The sequence below is a fragment of the Onychostoma macrolepis genome, chromosome 13 (genome assembly GCF_012432095.1).
Source record: "Onychostoma macrolepis isolate SWU-2019 chromosome 13, ASM1243209v1, whole genome shotgun sequence".
Lineage (NCBI taxonomy): Eukaryota > Metazoa > Chordata > Actinopteri > Cypriniformes > Cyprinidae > Onychostoma > Onychostoma macrolepis.
This window is the reverse complement of record NC_081167.1, coordinates 18487106-18511580: the sequence shown is the minus strand read 5'-3', so window position 1 is coordinate 18511580 and position 24475 is coordinate 18487106. Positions and strand designations below refer to the sequence as shown.

General features: G+C 36.5%; 2 protein-coding genes across 27 annotated transcripts in view; both read right to left on the bottom strand.

The window, feature by feature from the left end:
• Nucleotides 1-9505: 9505 nt before the first annotated feature.
• On the bottom strand, nt 9506-15307 carry ly6pge (lymphocyte antigen 6 family member pge). The gene is made up of 3 exons (XM_058796090.1): nt 13933-15307; nt 10863-10979; nt 9506-10545 (listed from the first exon to the last, which is right to left on the bottom strand). The coding sequence occupies exons 1-3, from the start codon at nt 13991-13993 to the stop codon at nt 10349-10351; spliced, it is 375 nt and encodes a 124-aa protein (XP_058652073.1). The 5' UTR covers nt 13994-15307; the 3' UTR covers nt 9506-10348.
• Nucleotides 15308-15440: 133 nt separating this feature from the next.
• Nucleotides 15441-24475, bottom strand: part of tacc2 (transforming, acidic coiled-coil containing protein 2) — a 74713-nt gene continuing 65678 nt past the window's right edge. For 21 of the 26 annotated variants that reach the window (XM_058796079.1, XM_058796055.1, XM_058796060.1 and 18 more), the window contains 6 exons: nt 23344-23387; nt 23100-23132; nt 21261-21421; nt 20871-20977; nt 19504-19624; nt 15441-16436 (listed from right to left, as the gene is read on the bottom strand). In XM_058796079.1, the coding sequence (XP_058652062.1) occupies nt 16371-16436; nt 19504-19624; nt 20871-20977; nt 21261-21421; nt 23100-23132; nt 23344-23387 (532 nt within the window). In that variant the 3' untranslated portion in view covers nt 15441-16370. Of the gene's footprint in view, nt 16437-19503; nt 19625-20870; nt 20978-21260; nt 21422-21443; nt 22774-23099; nt 23133-23343; nt 23388-24475 lie in introns of those variants that run through there. The other 5 variants (XM_058796056.1, XM_058796082.1, XM_058796083.1 and 2 more) reach the window with 3 other exon arrangements.

The following is a 24475-nucleotide window of genomic DNA, read 5'->3' as shown; positions in this document are numbered from 1 at the left end:
TTATCCATATGGATTAAGCTATATTATATTTTATACAACAGTTAGTGCTGGTACTCAAATAATTGTCCAAACTAGGTAAGTTCTAAGAGTACTGATACACTGTGCATTAGTGATGAGGAATTTATTTTTATTTTTTTGTAAGTTACATTATGCCAAGTAGAAGCGACAATGACTTGTCTTCATAAGTGAGTCATTGAATTATTCATTCAACAGAGTCATTCAACAACACTAATGTATTCAGAAACTAAACAATTGTTTTTATGAATAAGTCACTGAATCATCTACTGATTCACTCAGCTGATTACTTCTGGAAATGCACAATATTCTTCTGGGACGTTTTCATTGGCAAAGCAAAAATAGACAAAGTAGCTGCCAATAAAATGCAGGCTATTCAGTAACTGTTAAGGGGCATATAATTATATTTGTAAATGTGCTGTTGTTCTGAATATCAGCCATTTATTTTTTTGATATTTGGAACAACAGCACTCTTACTTGTGTGATATTGCCTACAGAAAGATTAGATTATAGAATATAAATAAACATTCTGAATTACTAAAAACAAGTGATCTAAAAAGATTATTCGCATATATATTGAGAAAATGATCTACCAAACTTAAGTTAACAAGGTTTAATCACTCCACAACTGATGATTCAGTGTTATGTTAAAAACTGACCTTGTCATAATAATAAATAAAAAAATATACAAAAACTTAAAGTCTGATAGCAACTGAGTTTAAAAGCCCTATACCTTTTTTAAATACACACATTTTTCTAAATGTGCTTATGCCCATCTTACCATTATTTCACTTCATGTCTCAAATGATTTCCTCTCAAAAGATTCTATGACTCGTGAATATTTCTAAGTGTGAAGCAGCTGTTGTGTGAAACATGGGACACACAAACGCACTAAAGTGTCTGTGATTTTGCAGAGCTGTCGTCAACACAGAGACTGTTTTAAAAACACAAGCGACTCGAACGCACCCCGTCACCTTGGTTACACACATCAGCTTTGTCCACTGATTAGAGCTGAGTGAGACGATTAAAATTGAGCACATTAAAAACAGTCTTGAGAAAATGACACCACATCCTGAGAAGACAGGAAGGATCACACAGACTTTTCACAAGTTGATGTGGCAAAAAAAAAAAAAAAACTGAACCGCAATGGAGTGTTAATTTAATTAAAATTACAAATGTGCAATTTCTTGAATGAGTCATGATGCATAAGCTGTATAGAAGCTCAAAGGCAGATGATCAACTCCGAATGTGTGTGTCTGCTACCCCTAGTGGCACTGGAGCAACGCCACACAAAACCAGAGAGAATAATCCTTGAATGCTTCCCCTGACTCCTGTGACCCCCTTCAACCAGGCTACATGCCTTTCTCCCCTCTCTTCTCGCACGGCTCTTACAACCCCTCTTGCCTCCCCCACAGAGAGTAGCTTAGGTCATTACAGTGTGCTGTCAAAACCTGTGACTGCTCTGCGTCAGAGGATTAGGAGTAAGAGAAGAAGCATAGTCTTCATTTTTTTCGACCTTCTCTTTCCCCCTCCTAAAGTTGACCTCTCACTGTGTTTTGTAGCTACTTTCACAGTGGGTTCCATTAAGGCACAGAGGATAGGGGTACATGGAACGCACGGATATGGACAACGGGTCAGGATCGGGATTTATGCAGCAAGCTTGTGATGATTTCCAAAACATCACAGCTTTGTCGGGCATAAAATTATTTGAAATGTGTGTAGTAAAGGCTCCAATATAACTCAAATCTGACCAGCGTCATTTCACCAATTTAATTCCCCCTTCTTCTTCCCATTCTTTCTTTACGAATTATATCCGCAGGACAGTTTCTGACCTGAAAGGTGAGTGAGAAAGGTTTTAATGACATTCGCAGTATGATTTAAACTTTTTAGAATTTAATGCAATTTCATACAACTGAGATGGTGAATTTGATTAAAATAATATGATTATTGAAATATTTCATACTGAGATTTATTTATTTAATTGATTAATTAAATACCACCAAAGTTTTGGAGGTCACATGTGTTATTTTGCAGGTGCTGTCATTCATTAAAAAAAAAAAAGAAAAAAATAGGCAATATAATTTCAACAGACTAAATATTTGTATTTCTGATCGCCAGTTGGTGACACATAGGCCTAGTACGTCTATGCACAGAAATGGCTCTGTATATCATAGCACATGAGTTATCAGCTAATATTATTAATTTATTTAAGAGATTCAGCTGATATTAAACTTAACTGTGCATGCTAATTTACCCATATTTTCACGTTTGATACCCTTGGTGTTAACGAATGGTCACTTAAATGTAAAAATCGTTATCAAATCGGTATTGACCAAAATGTCAACATCAGTGCATCCCTACTTTTATATACATTACATTAAGTAAATAAATTAAGTTTCAAGAATGAATTAGTTTAAAACAAGACTATAGAAGAGAAAATTATTTACCAGTCAATAAACCAGGCAAAAATGACAAAAGTAATGTTAAAATCACAAACAACTTTAGTTTTGGTGAAACCGCCCTAGTTTCCAAAACATTAAGAAAAGATATAGAGTCTGAATTACAGAACGAACATGTAACAGAAGACATGACCCATCCAAACTGCCATCTGAGCAACAGCTGCAGCTTATCAAGGTTACATGAGGAGAGTCCTTATAAATTGGCAGTTTCTCATTAAGTGTAATGTCAGCCCACTCAACAGGCGTGCAAACATAAGATGAGTCCAACAGAATGGCAGGCTTTCCTGTGAAAGAATAAGAGCCAAGAGTAGAAGCGTATCATAGACAGATACATACTAATGACAGGAGTCTGAATATATCATCTCGTAACTGTCTGCCGAGGTCTGTCATTGTCTACCAGCCCTGCAGGATCTACCAGCCCACTGCAGTCACTGGATGAACTGAGTGGGAAGGAGACAGAGTGTAAACATGGCGGAGCGGAACCCGGGGTGAAACCGCATCTGTCAGGAAAACTTTTAATGAGGGTTTAAATGCAACGGCATTTGCGTCCTTAAACTGGGGGATGGGAACCTGCAGAGGCTGATTTTAAGGGATAAATCACACTAAAATCACCCTCATGTTGTTCCAAATGAGTTTGACTTTCTTCTGTGGAACACAAAATAAGATATTGTGAAAAACGTCTCAGTTTCTTTTTGTCCATGACATAATAGTCAAAGAAGTCCAATGTTGTTTAGAGCCCAACATATGTTTTGTGTTTCTCAGAAGAAAGAAAATCATACACGTTTGATAAAGAGTTTGATGAGAGTGACATCCAGTTGAGTGTGTGCAAATAAGACGCTTTCCTTCTCATCCTCATCATAAAAGGAGAAACATGAAGTTTCTTTTTCATTTATCCAAAAATGTCTTGCATAAGATAGCATCATGACTTAAAGCCTGCACTTCATATTAGTTTAATACGCCCGAGAGCTTACTTGAAATAAGTGTGAATCAGCTTGCTAACAAAGGCCTCGGATGTGAGTGTTTTCATGCAAAATACTTTTCTGAAAGCCCTATAAATAGTTCCGAGAGGCTTAAGCTCCACTCTCTGTAGTTTTCAGCCAATGGAGGCTGATTCAGGCAGAGCTCCTTCAGTACTGTAAATGCCAGCAGTCTAATGCTCCCTTATGTCCTGCAGTTTTCATGCCCTCTGCTAATCCGAGTTTGGACTCGAAATATACTTCTGCCTGTTCCAGAAAAGCTGTAATTGAAAAAGATAAGAAAAAGAAAAGTGATATGACCTGCTAAGTGCATCGTGCGACAGGTAACAGCACGCTATCTGGCCTTGTGCTTCGACAACATAGCAGATCAAGTTCATTTCTAGTCCAAGCGATGAGTCACATAGAAGTTGGCTAGTCAGTTGGACGGTTAAGAACATGGCCAGCTGTGCCTCCTCCATTATGGCACCTGGCAGCCGCTGCGCCATGCCTCCGTCTGTTGGTAGCGCCAGGCTCCCTGTTCTCGCCCAGTGCCACGGGGTACAGACTGCACAGGCCTGAGAATCCTGGCCCGAGGCCCGTCTCTCTCCCCCCTCCCTGCCGGTTCCCTTTATTATCTCATGGTATTCCTGTATTTGCCCTCTTCTCTTTAAGGACTACATTACTTCCACCTCCACAAACTTGTCAAAACCAATTTGCTCCCCTATTATCCCCTGAACTGATTTCGCAGTGACCTCCTCTCTCTCCCCCACTTGCTCACCCCTCTCTCCTCAACCCATTGCATCTCTCAACTGAAACCCCAACACGACCTGTGCTCCAACTAAACCGAACACCTCCCCCCTCAATTCACCCTTCCTGAGCTGGGCTTTACCTGCACAGCGCCCGTCTTCCTCCCTCACTATACTCCTTTTCTCTGGCTTTACTCTGCAGTCCTTTATCCTTCCAGTCCAGATCTGGAATGCACAACAAAGGAAGAGGAAAACTACAAACGCAGAGTCTGAGGAAACACGCTGAACCTCCATAAAGGCAAAGAGAACATAATATACTTGACAGTCTATGATGGAAGCCCAGCTCTGTCACCCCTTCATGGCCTCCCCTTCCGCCTCCCTTCAATTAGCGTCTCACCAGTGACAACATGGAGGATCTTCATTAGGGGAGAATGCTCAATTATATCAGTTGATATTCGTTTCCAAAACTAATTATCCCAGTTGCATGGCATGGCTGACTGAGCCTGCCCCTGCCCCAGGGCGCAGCGGTTACTGATGTGACTTGGCTTTGGTTGGGAGTTTGGCTCCACTCCATCCGTGCCTTTTCTATTTGCTCTAAAGTGGCTAAATACATCCTCTACATGTAATTCTCATTTTTCAGCAGGTTAAGTCTGGCAAAAACACATAGGCGTATTAGCAGACTCTGATTGGTAAGTAATCACTTGCTGCTTTTGTAGTCATTTTCATTCTTTTGAAACACCAGCATCTCAGCATAAGTGCAAAACTACAAAAATACAAACTAACATAACTAGGAATAAAACTAAACTAAAATGAATACTTAATTATATCCATGTTTCCTAAACCAACTGAAATAAAATACAAATGAGCACAAATTAGTTTTAGTTAGGTTTTTGATAGATGGTTTAAAAAAAAACTTTAAATTCAGTGCATTAACTTGGGAGCCCTAAAACCCTCAAGTTAAATTAAAAACCTATAAAAAATTTAACTGAAACTAAATAAAAAATTTAGTTGGTGGAAACCAAAAAAAAAAAAAAACTAAACTGTAAAAAAAAAAAAAAAAACTATAATAACCATGATGAGCACAATAAAACATTTTTGTGACTACCAAACTTAAATAAATAAATGAATAAATAAATAATGACCACATGTTTATTTTAGTTTCAAATACATGGTTTCCAAAAATGTTAACATTTAAAGCCATCAACTGTTCGAGCTCTAAAAATAAATAAATACATTAATAAATAAATGTAACCTGTGACATCTAAAACTAAACTGTTAAAAAAATAATAATACAAAATTTTAAAAAGAAAAATCAAAACTGTAATAACTGTTGAACACAATGCTGAGCTGTTCACTTGACTATAGCGGACAGTGGGACTGTTATAATACTTAATTACAGTTAATTTACAGGATTTCTCTGCAGTACAACACATATAATCAGAGGGAAGTGCTAAAGCAGAGTCACAGCTTGGAATATTCATGGGCACATTTACCATCAACATTCAGTGTGGCCCCGAGGGGGATGAGTAAAAAAAAGCCCATTAATTTATGCTGAGGAGTATTCATATTTGTTATTTTAAGGCAAACAAGCAATTTTTCTTTACTTGTTTATTTATGATTTTCTAAGGGCTTTCTGAATATACAGATCTGATTAAATGAATACACGTGCAGGAATAAATGATGCCTCTTAAATATAGTTGCAGAGGAAATAAAAGTTTAATCAGCTCTCATATTAAATCTCTGAAACACAGCAGAGATTGTGTCATCTCACATGCGTCAGATGTACCAGCCTGCATAGAACACTAATCTGGAATAATTATCACGTGAGTAAAAGCATATAATTACGTCTTTCAGAGGCACTGGTCCAAATCTTCAGTCAAAATGTTCTAGACTGAAAAAAACCTGCTCTGACAGGGAAGAAAGCAGTTAATTGTGGAAACCGAGTAGTCGCCTACAGTGACAAATGATTAATCATGGTCTAAAGTGTGAGAGAAAAAAAACTAATTTAATTAGCTAGACTTCAATTTCACAGTAAACGAATCTATAGATTTCATGTTAGATAAAAAATAAAAAACTGCACAGGGGTGTTAAACGCATTGTAGCACAGAACTAGATTTAAAAAATGTGTGAAATTCAGTTAAATCACATCCCTAAAACAATACTCTTTGCAGATGGCTTATTTGTCAGGTGCAAAATTTCTTCTTAAATCAATTAGAAATGAAATATGTTTCAGTCTCAAGTTTATGACTTTGTGTCTCTTTTGTGTGCTTGCTCACTTGCTAACCATATAAGCTCCACATAACAAACTATTAGGTTCATTTCAAAGTAGCTGAGGCCAGACTGATTATGCATAACTCTCCCTCCCTTTCCCAAACCCTGTTTCTGAACTTACCCCCTCTGCCCCTCTTCTATCAAGCCTCTGTGCCCTCCTCCTTCCCTGGTTCCAAAGCCCTGGGTCCGCAGTCCGGAGGTAGATCACTTTAATTCTGCTTCATGGATCTTTTTCAAAAAGGACCTGAGACCCGGAGACCCCAGAACCAGTGACCGCAGGCTGAACCCAGACCAGCCAGCCGGGCTCCGCGCACTCGTAAACACAGCCATCATCTCACATGCTCCCTTTTCCACCCCACACTTTTGCTCCCTCCCAATCAGGCACAGAGAGTATTTGATTCGGCCTACTAAAGTAAGTGACCCCACTCAGTTTGTGGGATATGAATATGACACACTTGACCCATGCTGTTGTTCATTACCTATATGGTCAATACATGGAGGGAAGAGGAAAAGCTATCAGATAATGTCCCAAATTCTCTTTTTTTTTTGGATTTCACACATGGCTTTCAACAAATTAGCTCGATGGGCTCTTTCTTCAAAACACAGAGTAGCCCTGCATATGGGTCAATGACGTACTGTACAAAAGTGTAAACAATACAGAAAAGGAAAAATCTTTTAAAAACATGTGGCAAAAATTTACTAGTTGTATTCACATTGGCTTCTTATGGTTTTAAAAAGCTTTTATACCATTTACAAGTAAGTATAAATATAATTTCTCCAAAAATGTCATGTATTGTAAATATAAATAAAAAGAAATAGACCTTAAATGTGTACAATTAATTATTATTAAAAGTTTTTTCAAAATAAAAAGTACTTTTTACAAACATCATGAATCATAGAAATCAACATCATAGAAAAGCCAAATTATGAGACATTTTAAACATCAAAAGTCCTGACATTTATTCAGAAATGCAAAACAGGTTTATTACAGAATATGTGTGTGTAAATCATTGTACGTGTGAATTGCATATTCTTAAGTACATGAATAGACAAAAACTAATGTTATGTCATTAAGCCACATACATGTTAGTTACACCTTGGGCCAAAAGCTTGTATTCCCCAATGGAGGAAAACAAAATGATGCCCAAACCCACATGAGATGGAGGAATGAGGTTATTCGTCATCTTTTTAAAATTCTAGTAGTCTGCAAAAAGCAATTATGAGAACCTAACATGATATAGTTCATGTGTGGACCAAAATATAACGTGCAACGTGTACTGGCAAGACTTTCTAGGAGATCAAAACGACCATCATCTGGTTTCCAGCATCCCAATAAATGACACGTGGCTTAAGGCTTTCCATAGTGAAAATGGGATTTACAGTAATAGTGTCCCTAGGTGGAAACGGATTAGACTTGAGCAGCTACCTAGGGATGATCAAATGAGCAATTTCTTCCTAGATGGTCACCATAGCAATGACCTTTACGCATGCCACAGATGGCAAGCAGTAGCATATTTTAATAAAAATGATAAGACATTTTTTTGGATATCGTTTTCCCTATAAGCTCAAAGGTACCTCTCTGCTGTACTATGATAAAATTTCAATGCAAGCTTGGAAAATGTTAGTCAATAGACATCAGAACATCTGACGAACTTTTCATTGAGGAAAACCCATAAAAATTAGATTGCTGAATAACTGGAAGATGCACACTTGATTTTACTCAAACCTCTCTAGCCTAGTGATGTGCAGATTTACCCGCAGCACTTATCAGGTCTTGTTGAAAGTGAGAATGAAATCTCCAACTAAAGCTGATGAGGACTGATGAGGACTGACACAAGCAAAGCAAAGCACCCAGTGGAACGGCCCTGGAGCATCACAGTTTGGGGTCATTCTTTATCCCCCTCTGGGGCAGCTTGTTCACACTATCACACCTGTCTGTCAAAAGAAAGACTCAGCCGAGGGAATGAGAGAAGAGAGAAGGTTTATTCAATGCAAAAGTGAGAGAAATAAAAGAAAAGCACTGTCACAACGGAAATCACAACAGACAGAAAGGGCAAGGTTTAAATTACAGCTTAAATAACCTTGTGTCCTGTTTTGACTTAATGCCCAACAAGATTTTAAGGCTCTGAAATAAAACCTCCAAAAGAAAAATAGCCAAAGCTAGTGAACAGACAATAAAAGGTGTAACTAAGTGATAGATAGCCTACTATACCACTGTAATTAAAAATACATCAGCCTAAATAAATCAAATTAACTAATTAATTAAAATTACAAAATGATTCTGAAAGCTTTCTTACACATTTTGAAGGACAGCCCATATTTACTGCTAAATACGAAGAAATTGAGCTACAATAATAGTTAAGGAGATTATGGCTACTCTGGGATAAATATTTGAGAAGCAAGTTTTATAAAAGGATTTTTCTTGCTTAAAATGAATTTTTGGCCACTGTTAATTGATGGATCAAGAAAAAATAAGCAGGGATTAGCGTTAATCATAAATACATAAAAACACGACATAAACTCTCGAATTCTTTAAATAAATAAGCACAACACGTGCCATGTGGACTCTTCACGCCGCCACACCTGTGACGATTAATAGCCTATAATTGGTAAACATCAAGAAGATTTTAGGAGGTTATGCTCAAAAACTTTAGAGGTACAATGCAAGTATCCGTCCGCAAGACTTGGCCAGGTCGGGTGTTCAGGATGAGCTGCAACTTGCTGAGTTCCAACAGCGTCCCTATCGATTAACGGCTTGATTACTGTTGATTTGTTAATTTACAGCGGCACCTTGTGTTGAGTAGAGGTAAAGCACTTGTGGACGTCGGTGGAAACACTTTATCCATCCATCAATTCTTTAAGGAAACACTTCATTTTGAATAGAAAAAAAATCTGAAAATAAAAGACACATTTCACCTTCTTGGTAATGCTTAAATTAGCCTACATGTTCTCCAAAATAAGATCTGCAGACTGATCTAAAGATGTTCAATTGGTGCCAGGTAACATAATACTTTTCTCAGTAATTATATATGTGTATGAGCAACAAATACACTGATTACCCATTTGTCACGCTCACTGTTTCCTGACTACATCCTAAATAAATAGATAAATGAATGATTGACTGAATGAATGAAAACACCCATTGAACCATAAGGAAAAAGCAGTGTTTATTTACAATCAAGCACAAAAGCCAAACAAGCCAGAGAGTGTCATCTTCATGTACATTTCCATGTATAGAGAGACATGAAAATTAAACTACACATTCATTTACAACATATTTGAAGCTCATCTTTAAACATCTCTTTCTTCATTATACCAAACTCTTTGTTCATTAGAACAAAATGGCTTTTAAATATAACTCACCAAAAAATAAAAATTCTGTCCTCATTTACTTAACTCTAGGTACACAATTGGAGTTAAAATGTTCTGTTATTTTGCTTACAGTACAATGAAAACTGATGTTGACCAAGGAACTATGTTCAAAAAAAGCTTTATAACTTTTTCTGTGCTTTGGAATGACATGAGGGTGAGTAAATGACGACAGGGGTTTCATTTTTAAGTGAACCATTCCTATAATAAGAGTTCGTTTAGATTCATTTGGCCTACAGAATAAAAGGCTTTTGGCTTTTTTGAATTCCTAGAAAGTCTGAGCAATAATAAATACATTTGCTTTATGCAGAGTAGAAATTTGACAAAATCTGTGTATGTGAAACTCTGTATGTGTGTGTGTGCTTTATTAACCTAATATGCATTGCGTGCACAATCCCATGGCAGTACATTTGCTGACATTTGCAGTGTGGGATTTTAACAGTATGTTAACAATCACAGAGTATACAGAGTTCCATCAAGTCCCACAATGGTAATGGTCTTTAATAGCCAGGTCAATTTGTCTAGGGTAGCATTAGTTTGACAGCAGATGCCAGACGAATAACAGAAGGCCCAGGAGGAAGCTGAAGCCTGTGCTGATTCTGGTGGCGTGTCCTGCCACATTGCAGTCATCGGAGTAGCAGCAGTGAACTTTGACCCCTGGAGCTCTGTAGCCCTGGCTGTTAGCCTGGCTGCAGAAGGATTTGTACGAGCACGACTTCATTACGCCACCTAAGACAAGAACAGTATGAGAGCGTGATTACATATTAATGTGCCTTGATCCTCATAAGGAAGCTGTAGACCTCCTGCTATTTCTAAGCTGGAGCCAGACAGAGCAGTCTGTCTTCCTTAAACACCAACCTGATCCAGTGCCTCCCCTTAAAACACACCCACCCACACACACAGAGTCGTTAATGATTTTTCTAAAGATTTATCCCTCTGTGATCTATCACCCACATCCAAGGAAATAAAAAAATGTTCTCTCTCAGTTTCCTCTCATCCATCCATGCAGAAAGATTAACTATTAACTATGTACCCATTAAACTTACTGCCATGTCCACGGACAACAGCACATGCATCTGAGTAGCTCGGACATGTTTTGGAGCCCTGACGATTACAGTCTTCATCTGTGGAGCCCATGCAGGTGTAACACTTCAGTGCCTCACCTAAATAGAGACAAATTAGAGGCTAAAGTAAATCAACATTAAAATTCCTCAAAAAAAGGCTTAAAGTGTAAGAACTGATCAATCAATATTTATTGCTTTTCGTGATTTTGTCTTGTTTCCCAGTAAAAAATAAAACTTAATAATGAAGTTACTTGAGAATAAAATGTATTTATTAGTAGTAGTATCAATATGATGATGATGATGATGATTATTATACATTTATTTGTTTATTATTTTACTATTTCTTTCCTTTTTTTTTTTCCAACCAAGACATTTAAAGTATGCGTGTTCTTGTACAATTAACAATAAATTTAAAAACAACAATTTGTCAGTAAGGGTAAAGTAATAATAAAAATAAAATGCATAAAAAACAGATACATTCTCTGAAAATAAATGATAATATTTTATGCAATTTTTGAAAAACAGAAGAAAAACAATAATTAAAAAAATATACCTCCACACAATTTATTCTATTTTCATCTTCTTTTTTTAACTTATTTTGCCTCTTTTTTTTTTTACCTTTTTGTCACAGATATTAAAGAGGATGCATAAATGATTAAATGGAAGGAAGGAAATATTCAGCGTCCAGATGAGAAGCATGGCTCAATGCAACAGCTCCAACAATCAAGGAAAATTTTACTTTGTCTCACCAGTGACAATAATTGCAAACATCCAATGCATCTGACTAAACAAAGCTTGATGTATTTTATGCCATTTAATTTCTAGTGTGGAGACAGGAAAAGTCACTGCACACTGTTTCTATTTCCATGATGAAGCAGCTTTAAACAACAACAAATATGCTATCAACAAGAGATCATTAAAAAAAAAAAAAAAAATCTTAGAAGATGCTAAAAGATAATCTACAGATTTTGATCTTAACTTCACTGGTCTGTGAAGTCTAAACAGAACACTGATGTTTTATCCCTTAACAGACCCCAGGGAAGTCAACAGAAGTCACAGCAGAGAAACATGTCAGTGTTTTAACTGTCTTGTAAATGCCCAGCAGTACATGTTATGGTTAAGCCTTTTTCATGTGCCTCTTTGCTATCATCTCCCGAAAAATGCATTTTTTTTTTTTTTAACAAACATGCTTTGAAGTTCAATCCAACAAGATCAGACACATAAACCCGATGACTGTAACACCTTCAGAAACAGACATTCCTTTTAAAAGTATCTGCTATGTGTGTCTTAGCACTGTTAGTTCACCCTAAAGACATCCTTCTGCTGCTTCTGAGTCACTCTCTTTGATAGCTAAACCCTCAGTTCACAGGATAGACTCAAAATGATTTTACAGGCAGGCTATTCAGGCTGTTTGAAACAAGGTAAACTTTTAAAGTATAGCACCAGCATGAAGGTCACATTCTTTTTCAAAGCATTTATCTAAATCGTCATGCTTTAACTCCTAAAATGGACAATAAACTGTTACTTACTGTCTATTGAGTTGGTCTCAGAGTTCTAACACTAATAACTATCTTTTTTTTTTTTAACAGCAAATCATTAGAATGATTTCTAGATTATCATGTGACACTGAAGACTGTAAAAATGTAATATTTCAGAATGTTTAAGAGTAACATTTATATTAGAAATGTATTGAACACTGTTGAATTGTATACTCATCCATGATGTCACATAAGTCACTAAAGGTAACTACACACACACAAATATATATGAATATTTGAAACAAATCACTGGTTTGGAATTAATGCGGTCATCTTCTTTATTCCCCACACCAAAAACCTTCTGACCGAGGTTAAAAATAAAGTTATGCATCATCTGCACACAACATACGTAACAAGAAAGAACAAGCAGTCTCCAGTTTCTCTACGCCTGACCTCAGCTGCCATTTGTCCAGACAGTTGTCATACTTGATGTTTATTGGAAATATTTTAGCTGTCGTTTCTCAAATATATTTGAACAGTTTTGGACTGTAATAAATAAATAATTTAGCCCAAACAAAAAAAAAACTAATAAAATTGTACCTGATCTTAGCTCCTTAGCTGTACTTAAATTACCCCCATTTGCATTTAGTATTAGCTTCAATGTGTAATAAAAAAAATAATAGAAACCTGCTTTTTCTAAACCTAATTAGCACTTGGTTCTCAAATTTCACAGCAGATGCTTTCACAGTAATGTTTCACTGTTGAATTGTGTTTTACACCATTACTATTTAATGCACTGCTGTTTCTGAATGTACTTCAGGTAGAGATTCTCTTTTTTGGTCCAGCAATCTAATAAAATTAAGATTCCAGTCCTGCAAACTCTTTTAGCCCTCAATCTGTTTAAGGGATTGAATAGCACCAATTATTTTCCGTTAGTCCTTTAACACCTTCCTCAAGACCAACAAGATATTCTCAGTCATAAGGAGGACACCTCAAAAGGAGGAAACCGGAGAAACAAAATGAAATAAAAAAGATGGGTCACACTTTATATTAGGTGGCCTTAACTACTATGTACGTACACCAAAGAATAAGTACAATGTACTTTTTGTGTTCATACTGTATTGCAAAACACTTTTGCTGCTATTGAGGTGGGATACGGGTAAGGTTAGGGACAGGTTTGGTGGTATGGGTAGGTTTAAGGGTGGGTTAAGGTGTGAGAGATGGGTCAACAGTGTGATTATAAATGTAAGTACAAAAATTTATTACAGATGTAATTAAATATAGGTATTTTTTAAAATATAAGTACAATGTAAAAACATGTATGTACACAATAAGTGCATCGTACCAAATGATTAATTTAAATGCAAGTACATAGTAGTTAAGGCCACCTAATATAAAGTGAGACCAAAAGATGAAAATGACAAGGAAAAAAGCCAAAATACCAGACTGGGAAGTCTTGAGTGAAATGCAAATGAAGACTTGTGAGTGAGTGCGGTGCACATGCAGTAACTGAGAGGAGACAGAAGTGAAAACTCTTAAAAAGTAGAAAAAAACAACAAGAGAGAAGTACTCACTGTGAGCAGCGAGGAGGATGAGGCCCAGGCCCAGCAGCATGAAGAAATGGAGCGCTCTCATGTTGCCGGTAGTCTATGGCTGTCAGGTTAGCACAGTGAAAAGCAGGTTGTTTGCTCTTAAAACCCCTGAGCTTAAGCCCTGCTTTCGGAGAGCTAATACCCAACGGCAGGGAGGACGCACAGATTACCAGCCTGTCCACTGAGGCCTGTGCTTCGGTCTTAAGATCTGAATGGATCCTCACCATCTCCACTAATCAGAGATAAGGGATCGGTTACTGTGCTCCACCCATACAGTGCTGCATGCTGGCCAGGGGTCTGATGCTCCCTACAGATTTCATTCAGCTAATGCCTCCATATACCGTATTAGTTTATCAGTGAACAAACTCGCATCATTTCTCTTTGTGACACAGCAGAACAGTGGACACAACCAATCAAACAGTTGATGCAAAGGCTATTTGAATAAGGGGAACCAAAACCAAACCTTTACTCCAAATTAATAAATAGACATTAACTACTACTTTTTTATTTATTATATTCCTAAATGTAATCTCATTTGTTTGCATTTTCAGTGATAAATTAATAAAATGGAAGCTGTTTTATTATATATAATGCAATTCTATTTTTATACATTATAGTAAAACTGATTTTATTTTATATACTGTATATTATAGTATTCAGTAAAATTATATGAATAATATTTTTAGTATATGTTTGCGACACCACCTATAAAATTAAGCAGTTTCTTTCTGTTCCAAAAACATTTCTGTTGTTTTAATTTTTCCTCCTTCCACTATTCTTTTCTTAAATTCTACTTTTACCATTTATTTGTTTATTTTGTTTCCTTATTTGAATATGTGCATTTGGTAAGGGTAACCAGAAATCAAACCTTTAAATCATATCAAATTAATTAAATAGATGAACTTCCAAAACTAACTACTTCCTATTTTTTATTTATATATACAGTATTTAATAAAATGATATAATAAAATATATAATTTGATTTATAATGAATTGTATAGTATATTTATAATGTATATACATATATTTATAATGTATACAATCATGTTAATAGGTTTGCGACATTACCTATCAATCATCCCTTACTTTCTATTTCTATTTATTTTTCTTTCATTCTAACATTTCTGATTCTTTTTTCATCCTATTTTTCTTAAATTCTACTTCGACTAATTTTTTTTCTTTACTCACTCAGACAGTTTGGTTCTGTGCCAGCATGTAAATTGGCACTAATATAGTCTGTCTGGCGTGATTTTAAGACCCATCTGTCAGCTAACTAAAGCATCTTTTTATGCACATACGTAGGATCATGTCAGCAAGATTCATTGTTTGTTCATTAACAACATTATTGCTTTCTTAAAATGCCCTAGTGGGAGGCTAAAAGCATCTGCTAAATGAGTAAGTAAATGTGATTGTTGTTATTACATCAAACATCAAGCCTTTACATTTTGCATATTGACTGTGTCTGTGATATGGGTCAGATAAACAGAAGCTGTATTGCCATCTTTTATTGCACTTTATAAGCATGTCCTGTATAGCTGACAGAGCTTCATTTGTCTGAAACATCAGCTATAGCAGGACTGAGACAAAACCATTCAGATTAAATTAGCTCAGAACCACTGACAGTGACACGTGGGTTCATTTATATATCAAAATAAATCCAAAAATAAAAATCACACATCAGTGTTGCTAGAAGACAATGAAACAAATGAACACTAAGTATCTACAAAGATACACAAGAAGCAGATAAACTAACAGTATCAAAATCTGCAGTTATGTTCCTTTACTATTTTCAAGTCATTTTCATATTTACAAAACCGTCAAGGCCTACAACATGCATTTTTTTAGGATCATGAATACCACTTTGTCTCAACTGAATGATTAATTCATCTGTTTTATAATATACATATTCTCTCTGGTCATTTCTGTTTTCAAGTTAAGAAGAGGGAACCACAGGAATCAGATTAACAGTCGGCTCCATCAGTGGTTGTCATGGCAACAGCACTCATAACCTCAAACTCACTATAACCACATACTCTCTGAGTGTGTGTGTGTGTGTGTGTGTGTGTGTGTGTGTGTGTGTGTGTGTGTGTGAGCTATACAGACTCTCAAAAACGTCTCTACTGATGGGGAGTACTTTCACAAGACCCTCAACATAGGTAAGGTGGTGTACATTAACACAATGAAGAAAAAATAATTACAGCCAGATACTAGTGTGTTCTCCCAGTCCTAGGGACTCCAGTTTATGTGAAGACGTCAGTAGTGTAAGATCCTTTTGTTTGGTTAGTTCATTGTTCTGTCCATTAGAAAGAGGAAAAAACAATACCAAACAAGTTAACCTTGCTCCTCCATCTTTACACGCTTGTCCAGTTATTGTTCTTTTGTCCCTTTGTGGTACGGACAGAACTCTGTCGAATAGACGGCTAGCTCTTTCCCATCTTGGCAATCAGTTCATCACAAATTTTGGTCAGTTCCTCGATCTCTTTGTTCTATAAACAGAATACAAAAAAATCATGTTAACCTCCGAATGTTGTTTATTTATTTCTTTTATTTTTTTGGAAAGATGTCTCTTACAATACATTGATCAAAAACACAGTAAAATTGGGAAATATTAAAAAAAAAAAATGTAAATCTGCTTTCTTTACTAATATATTTTAAAATGTAATTTATTCCTGAGATGGCAAAGCTAAATTTTCAGCAGCCATTACTCCAGTCTTCAGTGTTCATAATTTTATTATGAAATATTTTTACTGTTATCTGTGTTATACTGTTTAATATTTTTGTGGAAACCATAATACTTTTTTCAGGATGTTTAAAGAAAGTGTTTTTTGTTTTTGTTTTTTTAACAGTCTGCGTTGATGCACTAAATTTATCTAAAGTAACAGTAAAGTCAGTGCTGAGTAAAAGTATTTCTTATATACATGCATACAGTCATGGCCAAAAATATCGGCAACCCTTCTCTCAGAAAATTGTTGCAGTTGCAAATGTTTTGGTACTCACAAGTTTATTTTTTGGTTTGCATTGGAACAACACAAAAAAAAACAGAAGAAAAGTCCAATCTGATACAATTCCACACAGAACCCAAAAATGCACTGGACAAAATCATTGGCACCCTTAACTTAATATTTGGTATCACCCCCTTTGGAAAAAATAACTGAAATCAATCGCTTCCTGTAACCATGAATGAGTTTCCTACACCTCTCTACTGGAATTTTGGACCACTCTTCTTTTGCAAACTGCTCCAGGTCATTCAGATTTGAAGGATGCCTTCACCCAACTGCTGTTTTGAGATCTCTCCACAGGTGTTCTATGGGATTCAGATCTGGACTCATTGCTGGTCATTTCAGAACTCTCCAGCGCTTTGTTTGTAACCATTTCTGAGTGCTTTTTGAAGTGTGTTTCGGGTCATTGTCCTGCTGGAAGACCCACGACCTCTGGTGGAGACTGTAAATGGGCTGTAAACCTCTTGATGATATTGCGCACAGTGGACACAGGAACATTAAGATCTCTGGAGATGGACTTGTAGCCTTGAGACTGTCCATGTTTTTCCACAATTTTTCTCTCAAATCCACAGACAACTCTTTACACTTCTTACTTTTCTCCATGCTCAGTGTGACACACAACACAAAGGTTGAGTCAACTTTTCTCCATTTTAACTGGTTGCAAGTGTGATTACTGTATTGCCCACACCTGTTACTTGCCACAGGTGTGTCTAAATACAAATTACAGGAGCATCACATGCTTGAAAAGCTATTATTTCTTACAAATTTGACAAGGTGCCAATAATTTTGTCCAGTCCATTTTTGAGTCGTGTGTGAAATTTTATCAAGTTTGACTTTTCTTCTGTTTTTTTGTGTTGTTGCAGTGAAAACAAAAACAATAAGCACGTGAATACCAACACATTTGCAACTGGAACAATTTTCTGAGAGAAGTGTTGCATTTTCTGACAGAATTGTTAGGGGTGGAACGGTACACAGATGTCACGGTTCGGGGGTCACGGTTCGTACGATCTCGGTACAACAGGAAAAAATAAAATAAAATCTACTATGCTCTGTTTTTTTTTCCATTTATTTTGAACAGACAGTAGTGCAAATAAAAAAAATTTCCACCTAGATAATGATTACATTATGTTTTATATATATATATATATATATAAATCTGTTTTGTTTTCATTGTGAGTGTACACAAATAAAAGCAGACCTTTGTACAGTGATGCATTATTAATAAGATTAAAATTGATTCTGCTGGTATAAGGAAACAGTAGAAGTGATCGTGCCGGAGCGCGCACATATTTGATAGTTGGATATTTGGATTTGTGCCAAATGAGAGAGGTAGGATACACGAGCACAAAGTCCCATTTTGCAAACAGTTGAGTGCGCAAGCCTTTAAAGTATACTCCTTTGTCAGTCTATGTGAGAAACGCGTTCAGAATCAGCACATGGGCTGCATCCGAAAACTGAACAATGCTGCCTTCATAGGACACATTCCAAGGTAGGAATGCATCAAGGCACGTCCGGATTCAAAGTTGGCTTCACTTCCTGTCTCATGAGATACCTTCATCTGATCGATTTTTGAAGGCAGCATAGATGTATCCTTCGCTGCCTTTGATATCCCACAATCCTGTGTGTTCCATTCTGTGACGGTTCAGCTAAAAAATAAAGATGGCTTCTGAAAGTTGCATTTGGTGGTTAGTTTGTGTGTAAATGTATATTTCTGATTAACTTTTTGTACTTTTGATATTATTTCTAGCGAGAAATTAGTATTATAGTAATCAAATATTCGTTTAACTTGGTTATCAGCAAAATTCTTTTTTTTTCAAAACTGTTTGGTTTTAGATCATAAAACCGTTACGCTGCCTCAGAAGCCTCTCCAAAATCGTGAGGTGGTTTCATGAGGTGCCTTCGTGCAAAAATGCTGCCTGCAAAGTCATTGCCACATAAGGCAGCGAGGCAGCAAGTCAGCTGCCTAAGTTTTCGGATGCAGCCATGGTCACTGTCTGGGGGTTTTGTTTTCAAGTGTGCAACTCATAGCATTTGCTGTTCTTCTGCTGGCGGTTATCAAACAGCGTTGCATTACTGCGGGCGCTCCCTTCTGGATTGGGGGCGAATTGCCTGTATTCGTTGTAAGGCCTCATGCACCGAACCGAGATGGTTCGGTACGAATACATGTATCGTTCCACCACTAATATATATATACATATATATATGTGTGTGTGTGTGTATGTGTGTGTATACTGTATATATATGTACTGTGTGTATATTATAATTAAATATATTTAATTCAGAAAATCATTATAAAGTTTGTACTGTTTTTTAATGTAGGTTACTTCAAATAAATAAATGATCAAATAAATGGAGCCTTGTTAAGCATAAGAGACTTTTACAAAACAACATTTACAAAATTGTAATTATTCCGTAACTTTCACCGGTAGTATATACAGCCATAAATAACAACATATTTTTTATTAAATAAAATAATTGTTTGCTGTACATAAAAATTAAGTGTTTTAACAACAACAAAATGACTGAGCATGTGGATTTGCGAATATGAGCAAACCTTTTGTTCCAGTGTGCGCTCCAGTGAGTCCACCTTCATCTGTTCTTTCCTCAGACTGGCCTGATACGCTGCCTGCTCCTGCTTGGCTTTGGCTCTCACCTGAGCAATTTCAGAATTCGCCCTGTGGGTGCCACATGGTCAGAGTCATGCCATCATTTCATATTTCTAAGGACTCACGCACAGTGCAAGTCTAACCCTTCATTAGCCTAACAGTTGTTGTTCCGGGCAACAGAAGCCTTGTACAAAGCAAAGCATATTAAAGGTGCCATAGAATGGAAAACTGTTTTAACCTTGGCATAGTTGAATAATAACAGTTCTGTACATGGAAATGTACAACACCTCAAACACCATTGTTTCCTCCTTCTTATGTAAATCTTGTGAATGCAAAAGACCACTGAAAAATAGGCGAATCAGAACATAACACCGACTGTGACGTTACAGTTGGAATCACTAATAGTTACGCCCCCAACATTTGCATATACCCGCCCATGTTCTATGCCAACCGAGCCTATGCAGCCGAATCATCAGAAGTTCTGCAGGTATTGTGAAGAAACAAGCAAGGACAACAGCGAAAATGGTAGATTGTGGAAATAAATGTTACGATCCAGGCTGTGCAGGGGATGTGAAGTGCAGGGATGGGTTGGTGTCTGTATTCAGAAAGGCACGGAAAACAAATTACACGTTCTAATAAAATAACACGAGCCACTAAAGGGACTTGGTTAGCTTCTTGCTAGCGGTAGCCTGTTACATTACAGTACATAAAATTTCACTTACCACATAAACAGAGTAAGGAGAGAAGACTGAGGATGATAGCGAATGATTTACATATCCTGAGCACCACTGACAAGCATCTGATCTTGTAAAATGTCTGGTAAGTACTGCCATTCCATAGTATAAACAGAGTAAGTGTGATCGTGAATCTCGAAAGTGAAACCAAAAAGCGATCGTGCATTCGAAAGCAGTTTCAATGCCCCGCATATTAATAGCGGCTCCCTAATGCCCGCATTTTATTTACAGTATAATTACCCGACGATATAACTGCGCAAGAAAGTACTGAAATATATATTTTCCCTGTGTTTCCTTCCTGCTGTGTGAGCTACTGAAATGAGCCGCGCTGTGAAACAGCCAATCAGAGCAGAGCTCAATATTATTATTCATGACCCTTCCAAATAAGCCAATAACAGACCATTTCATTCTAGGGACAAATCCTAGGGTTGTAAATGGACATGTAAAACCGTTTTTTTGGAGATTTTTGCCCTTACCTAAGCCACATACCTTCTATGTAGATATCAGAGAACAATTTAAAATATTGTGTCAATGCATTCTATGGCACCTTTAAAACACGCATGTGAAAGCTCTGTACTAACTTATCCAGTTTCTCCTCAGCATGGATCTTCAAGGCATGGTAGCGCTGCTCCTCCTTACGGACACGAGACAGGTACTCCTGCGCACATTTCTTCAGCACATCCTCATTCTGAAGGAAAAAAAGAGGAATTGAAGTGAGTAAATGACCCTTTCTGCTGAAGCACAAGCTATTAGATCATGTTAACCAACAGCCAAACAGTTATTGTTGCAAGTCTGCATTTGTTTGGCTCCATTTTTGTGCATAACGCCCACAAGCAATAACAATCAAGTCTCGACCTACATTTTTCTCATTGAATATTCCATTTATCTCAGAATTACATCAAATTACTGATCTGCAAATGGAAATTCACAATGATTTCAACCTTTATCAATCTCAGTGTAAAGTGCCTCACCTTCCGAAAGCCTTCCAAAACATCTTTCATTTTTTCATAGCGACGGAACAAGTCAGCAAGCGATTTCTCCACAGAGTTGAGATCAGCCAAAGCCTGGTCCTTCTCCAGGATCAACTGCTGGATAGTGTGATGAGACAGAGTCTTCTCTCTCTGTTCACCCTCTGAGACACACACACACAAAAACATAAACGCATTAAGTTCACATTACACTAGATATACAATACACAACACACAATACTCTGGATGCGGCAGAGGTTGATTTTATGCTCCTCTGGGTACTTCAGAAATGAAATTATACTCTACACCACTGTGTCTAAATCGTTGATAATGACAAATGAAAATGCAGTTTTACACACTGCATCTCTATGATGCATGCAGACAACACACACACACACGCACGCACACACACACACTCACTCAAAGATGGCCAAACCACGGAGACATCGTGAGATGAGAAGACCTTTGAAAGACTTACTCAGCACCTCTTAATTCATTTTAGGGAAACATTATACAAAAGATTAATAGTCACAAATTTTATTTAATTGTAACAAATCTGCTGAATGAATAATTTTAATGAACTGGTTTTAAAAAAAAAAACTGATTCACTGATTCAACTGAATCCTCAACCAGTGTGGATCTCCCTTCCCAACCTTTATATAAATACTACCACATGTTTTCTAATCAATTATATAAGTTTTATTACTTTAGTTTAAATGTACCGGTTAAAATTATTTATTTATTTTTATTTTTTATTTTTTTTTTTTTAAAGAAACCAATACTTTTATTCAGCAAGGATCTGTTAAATTGTCAAAAGATTTCTATTTCAAATAAATTCTGTCCTTTTGAACTTTGTATTCATCAAACAATCTTGCAGGGGAAAAAAACGTTTCATGGTTTCCACAAAAAATATTAAGCTATTTTCAACAGTGATAATAAAAAAGACATTTTACTGTTGTAGCTAATTAATTGTAATTAATTGTATTTAGGCAACCTTACATTATGATGAGCTCATCTGGAAAGTTACAGTATCAAAGTAGTTTCCTGTACACTTATGAGCTGCTAATGGAAGATGTTTGAGAAAAGGTCTATAAAAAGACCAGCAGAGCAAAACCTGATGAGACTAAAATAAGAGATAGACCATATCAGATTATAGTAAGAGAAAACTCTCCCTGTCTGTCACTAACAGATGTGGTGGATGCAACACAAACAAATAAAATAAAGAATTGCTGTTACTTACCAGGCATGCCTGAGTGATTTATCAAATATTTATGGGGGACGGAAGGAGCAAAACAGAAAAAAGGGACGGCATTAAGTCAAGCCAGCAGGGTGGGACATGTGAGAGAGAAAAGCGTGTCAGAAACATAGACGCATTTTTTTTCAGATTAATGAAAGTGTCATAGAATAAAAAATGAAGTAGGTGGTGAGAGCCAGAAAAGTGGCCAAGAAAATGAACCATGGAAAAAAGAAATTATAAGCAAAGACACAAAATGAAGTGAAAATAAATGACCGACAGCTGGGAAGCGGAATATCAAGGATGTTATTTTATGATGAAGAATATAAAAAGGGAATGAAAAAAGGTTTTGTTTTTTTGTACAAAGAGAGAAAAGAATGTCAAGGTTAAACCAGTCACTCAGTATAACAATCTGAAAATGTAAGAACGCACACAGCCTACAGTATTTACATGGATGTAAATACTGGACAGGCAAAGAAATCAGATTAATCTGTCAGTGGGTGAGGCCAAGTAAAGGACATGTTTTGAGTAGAAACATGTTTATGTTTTTTGAGGTCAAGTCAAGTGGAATATAAAAGGAGACATGAAGGCTTGTGCTTGTAACTGACCGGTGTTTGGGTCCAGAGGCACAAAAGATTTGTCTGCAAATTAAATGAGAAAGTAACAAAAATTTATTGCATATGTGTGTTGGTGTGGCGTGACTGGGTAAGGGCTGTGCCTGTTCATTTACAGAAGTGAAGCAGAAGAACAGCACAGATAAACAGAACCAAAAGTGCCTGACAGTGTTCACAAAACACACAGATTGAAAATCCCCAGGAGATGAAGAAATCGTATTTAGCAATCAAGACTCACCAATCATCTCTGCGATAGTCTTCTCATACTCCATAACTATCCTCCTGTAAAGAATCAGCAAAAATCAAGTTACTATTCAAATAAGGTGCATATATACTGCAAGATCTGATCAGATCTGATCTTTTTAAGCACACTGATCAATTAAAGTAAAGACTTTTACATTGTTACAAAAAAAAACTCAAATGAAAACTCAAACTTCAAATGAATGCAGTTCTGATGCACTTTCTATTAATCAAAGAATCCCGGGGAAAAAATTTAATTCTTTTCACAAAAAATTATCAGTGCAAGTGTTTTCAACACTGATAATAATAAGAATTTTTTTCTTGAGCATTAAATTAGCATAATAGAATGCTTTCTGAAGGATCATGTGACACTGAAAACAGTAGCAATGGTTTCTGAAAATTTAGCTTTTCTATCACAGGAATAAAATACATTTTAAACTGTAATATTGGACAATTTACTGTTTGACAGTATTTTCATCAAATAAATGAAGTCTGTTAAGCATAAGAGATTTATGCTCAAAACATTTAAAAACAAAGTCCTAGAGTGCATTGATTTCAGATGATCCGATCACAAGTGGTAAGCTTTAAATACAGGTGTAAGCAGGGTCCAAAATGTTTTGTGATCTGATCACTGGAACCACATACTGTGGTAGTTGAACAGAAAATATGGATGGGCTTCATCTCTAAAATAAATAATCAGGTGGTTTGTCAGATCATTCCTTTGCTTTATTATTTCCATTTTTTTTTTATTTACCAACATGCAGTAACACACTGACGTAGCAAGTGATGCACGTACTCACAAAGTCAGAGACCCTCCCTTCGAAATCCAATCACAAGTGATCACAGTAGGCGCATTTGACACACATTACTGCTAGCTACAGTATGTATCTTGGCTGACCATTTGTGATTGGATCACCACAGACGAATCTTAATACCAGGTGTAAACAGGATTTAGACCCACATTTGAAAGTGTCCCAAATTGGAAGCCAAACAATCCAAGTTAGAGATTTTATCTGTTTGCACGCATGCAGCAAGATCCGCTCTGTGCCAGATGTCAGGACTGGTTGATAATGCAAATGAAAACTAATAGAACAGTGTATTCTGAGATGACAATGACAATGAAATTCTGA

Excerpts from the sequence above, each read along its gene's own strand:
- ly6pge (XM_058796090.1), bottom strand. The coding sequence starts at position 13,993 with ATGAGAGCGCTCCATTTCTTCATGCTGCTGGGCCTGGGCCTCATCCTC. Across the intron at positions 10,980-13,932 it reads CATCCTCCTCGCTGCTCACA|GTGAGGCACTGAAGTGTTAC; the intron begins GTGAGTACTTCT and ends GTCTCTATTTAG. Across the intron at positions 10,546-10,862 it reads TGTTGTCCGTGGACATGGCA|GTGGCGTAATGAAGTCGTGC; the intron begins GTAAGTTTAATG and ends TTCTTGTCTTAG.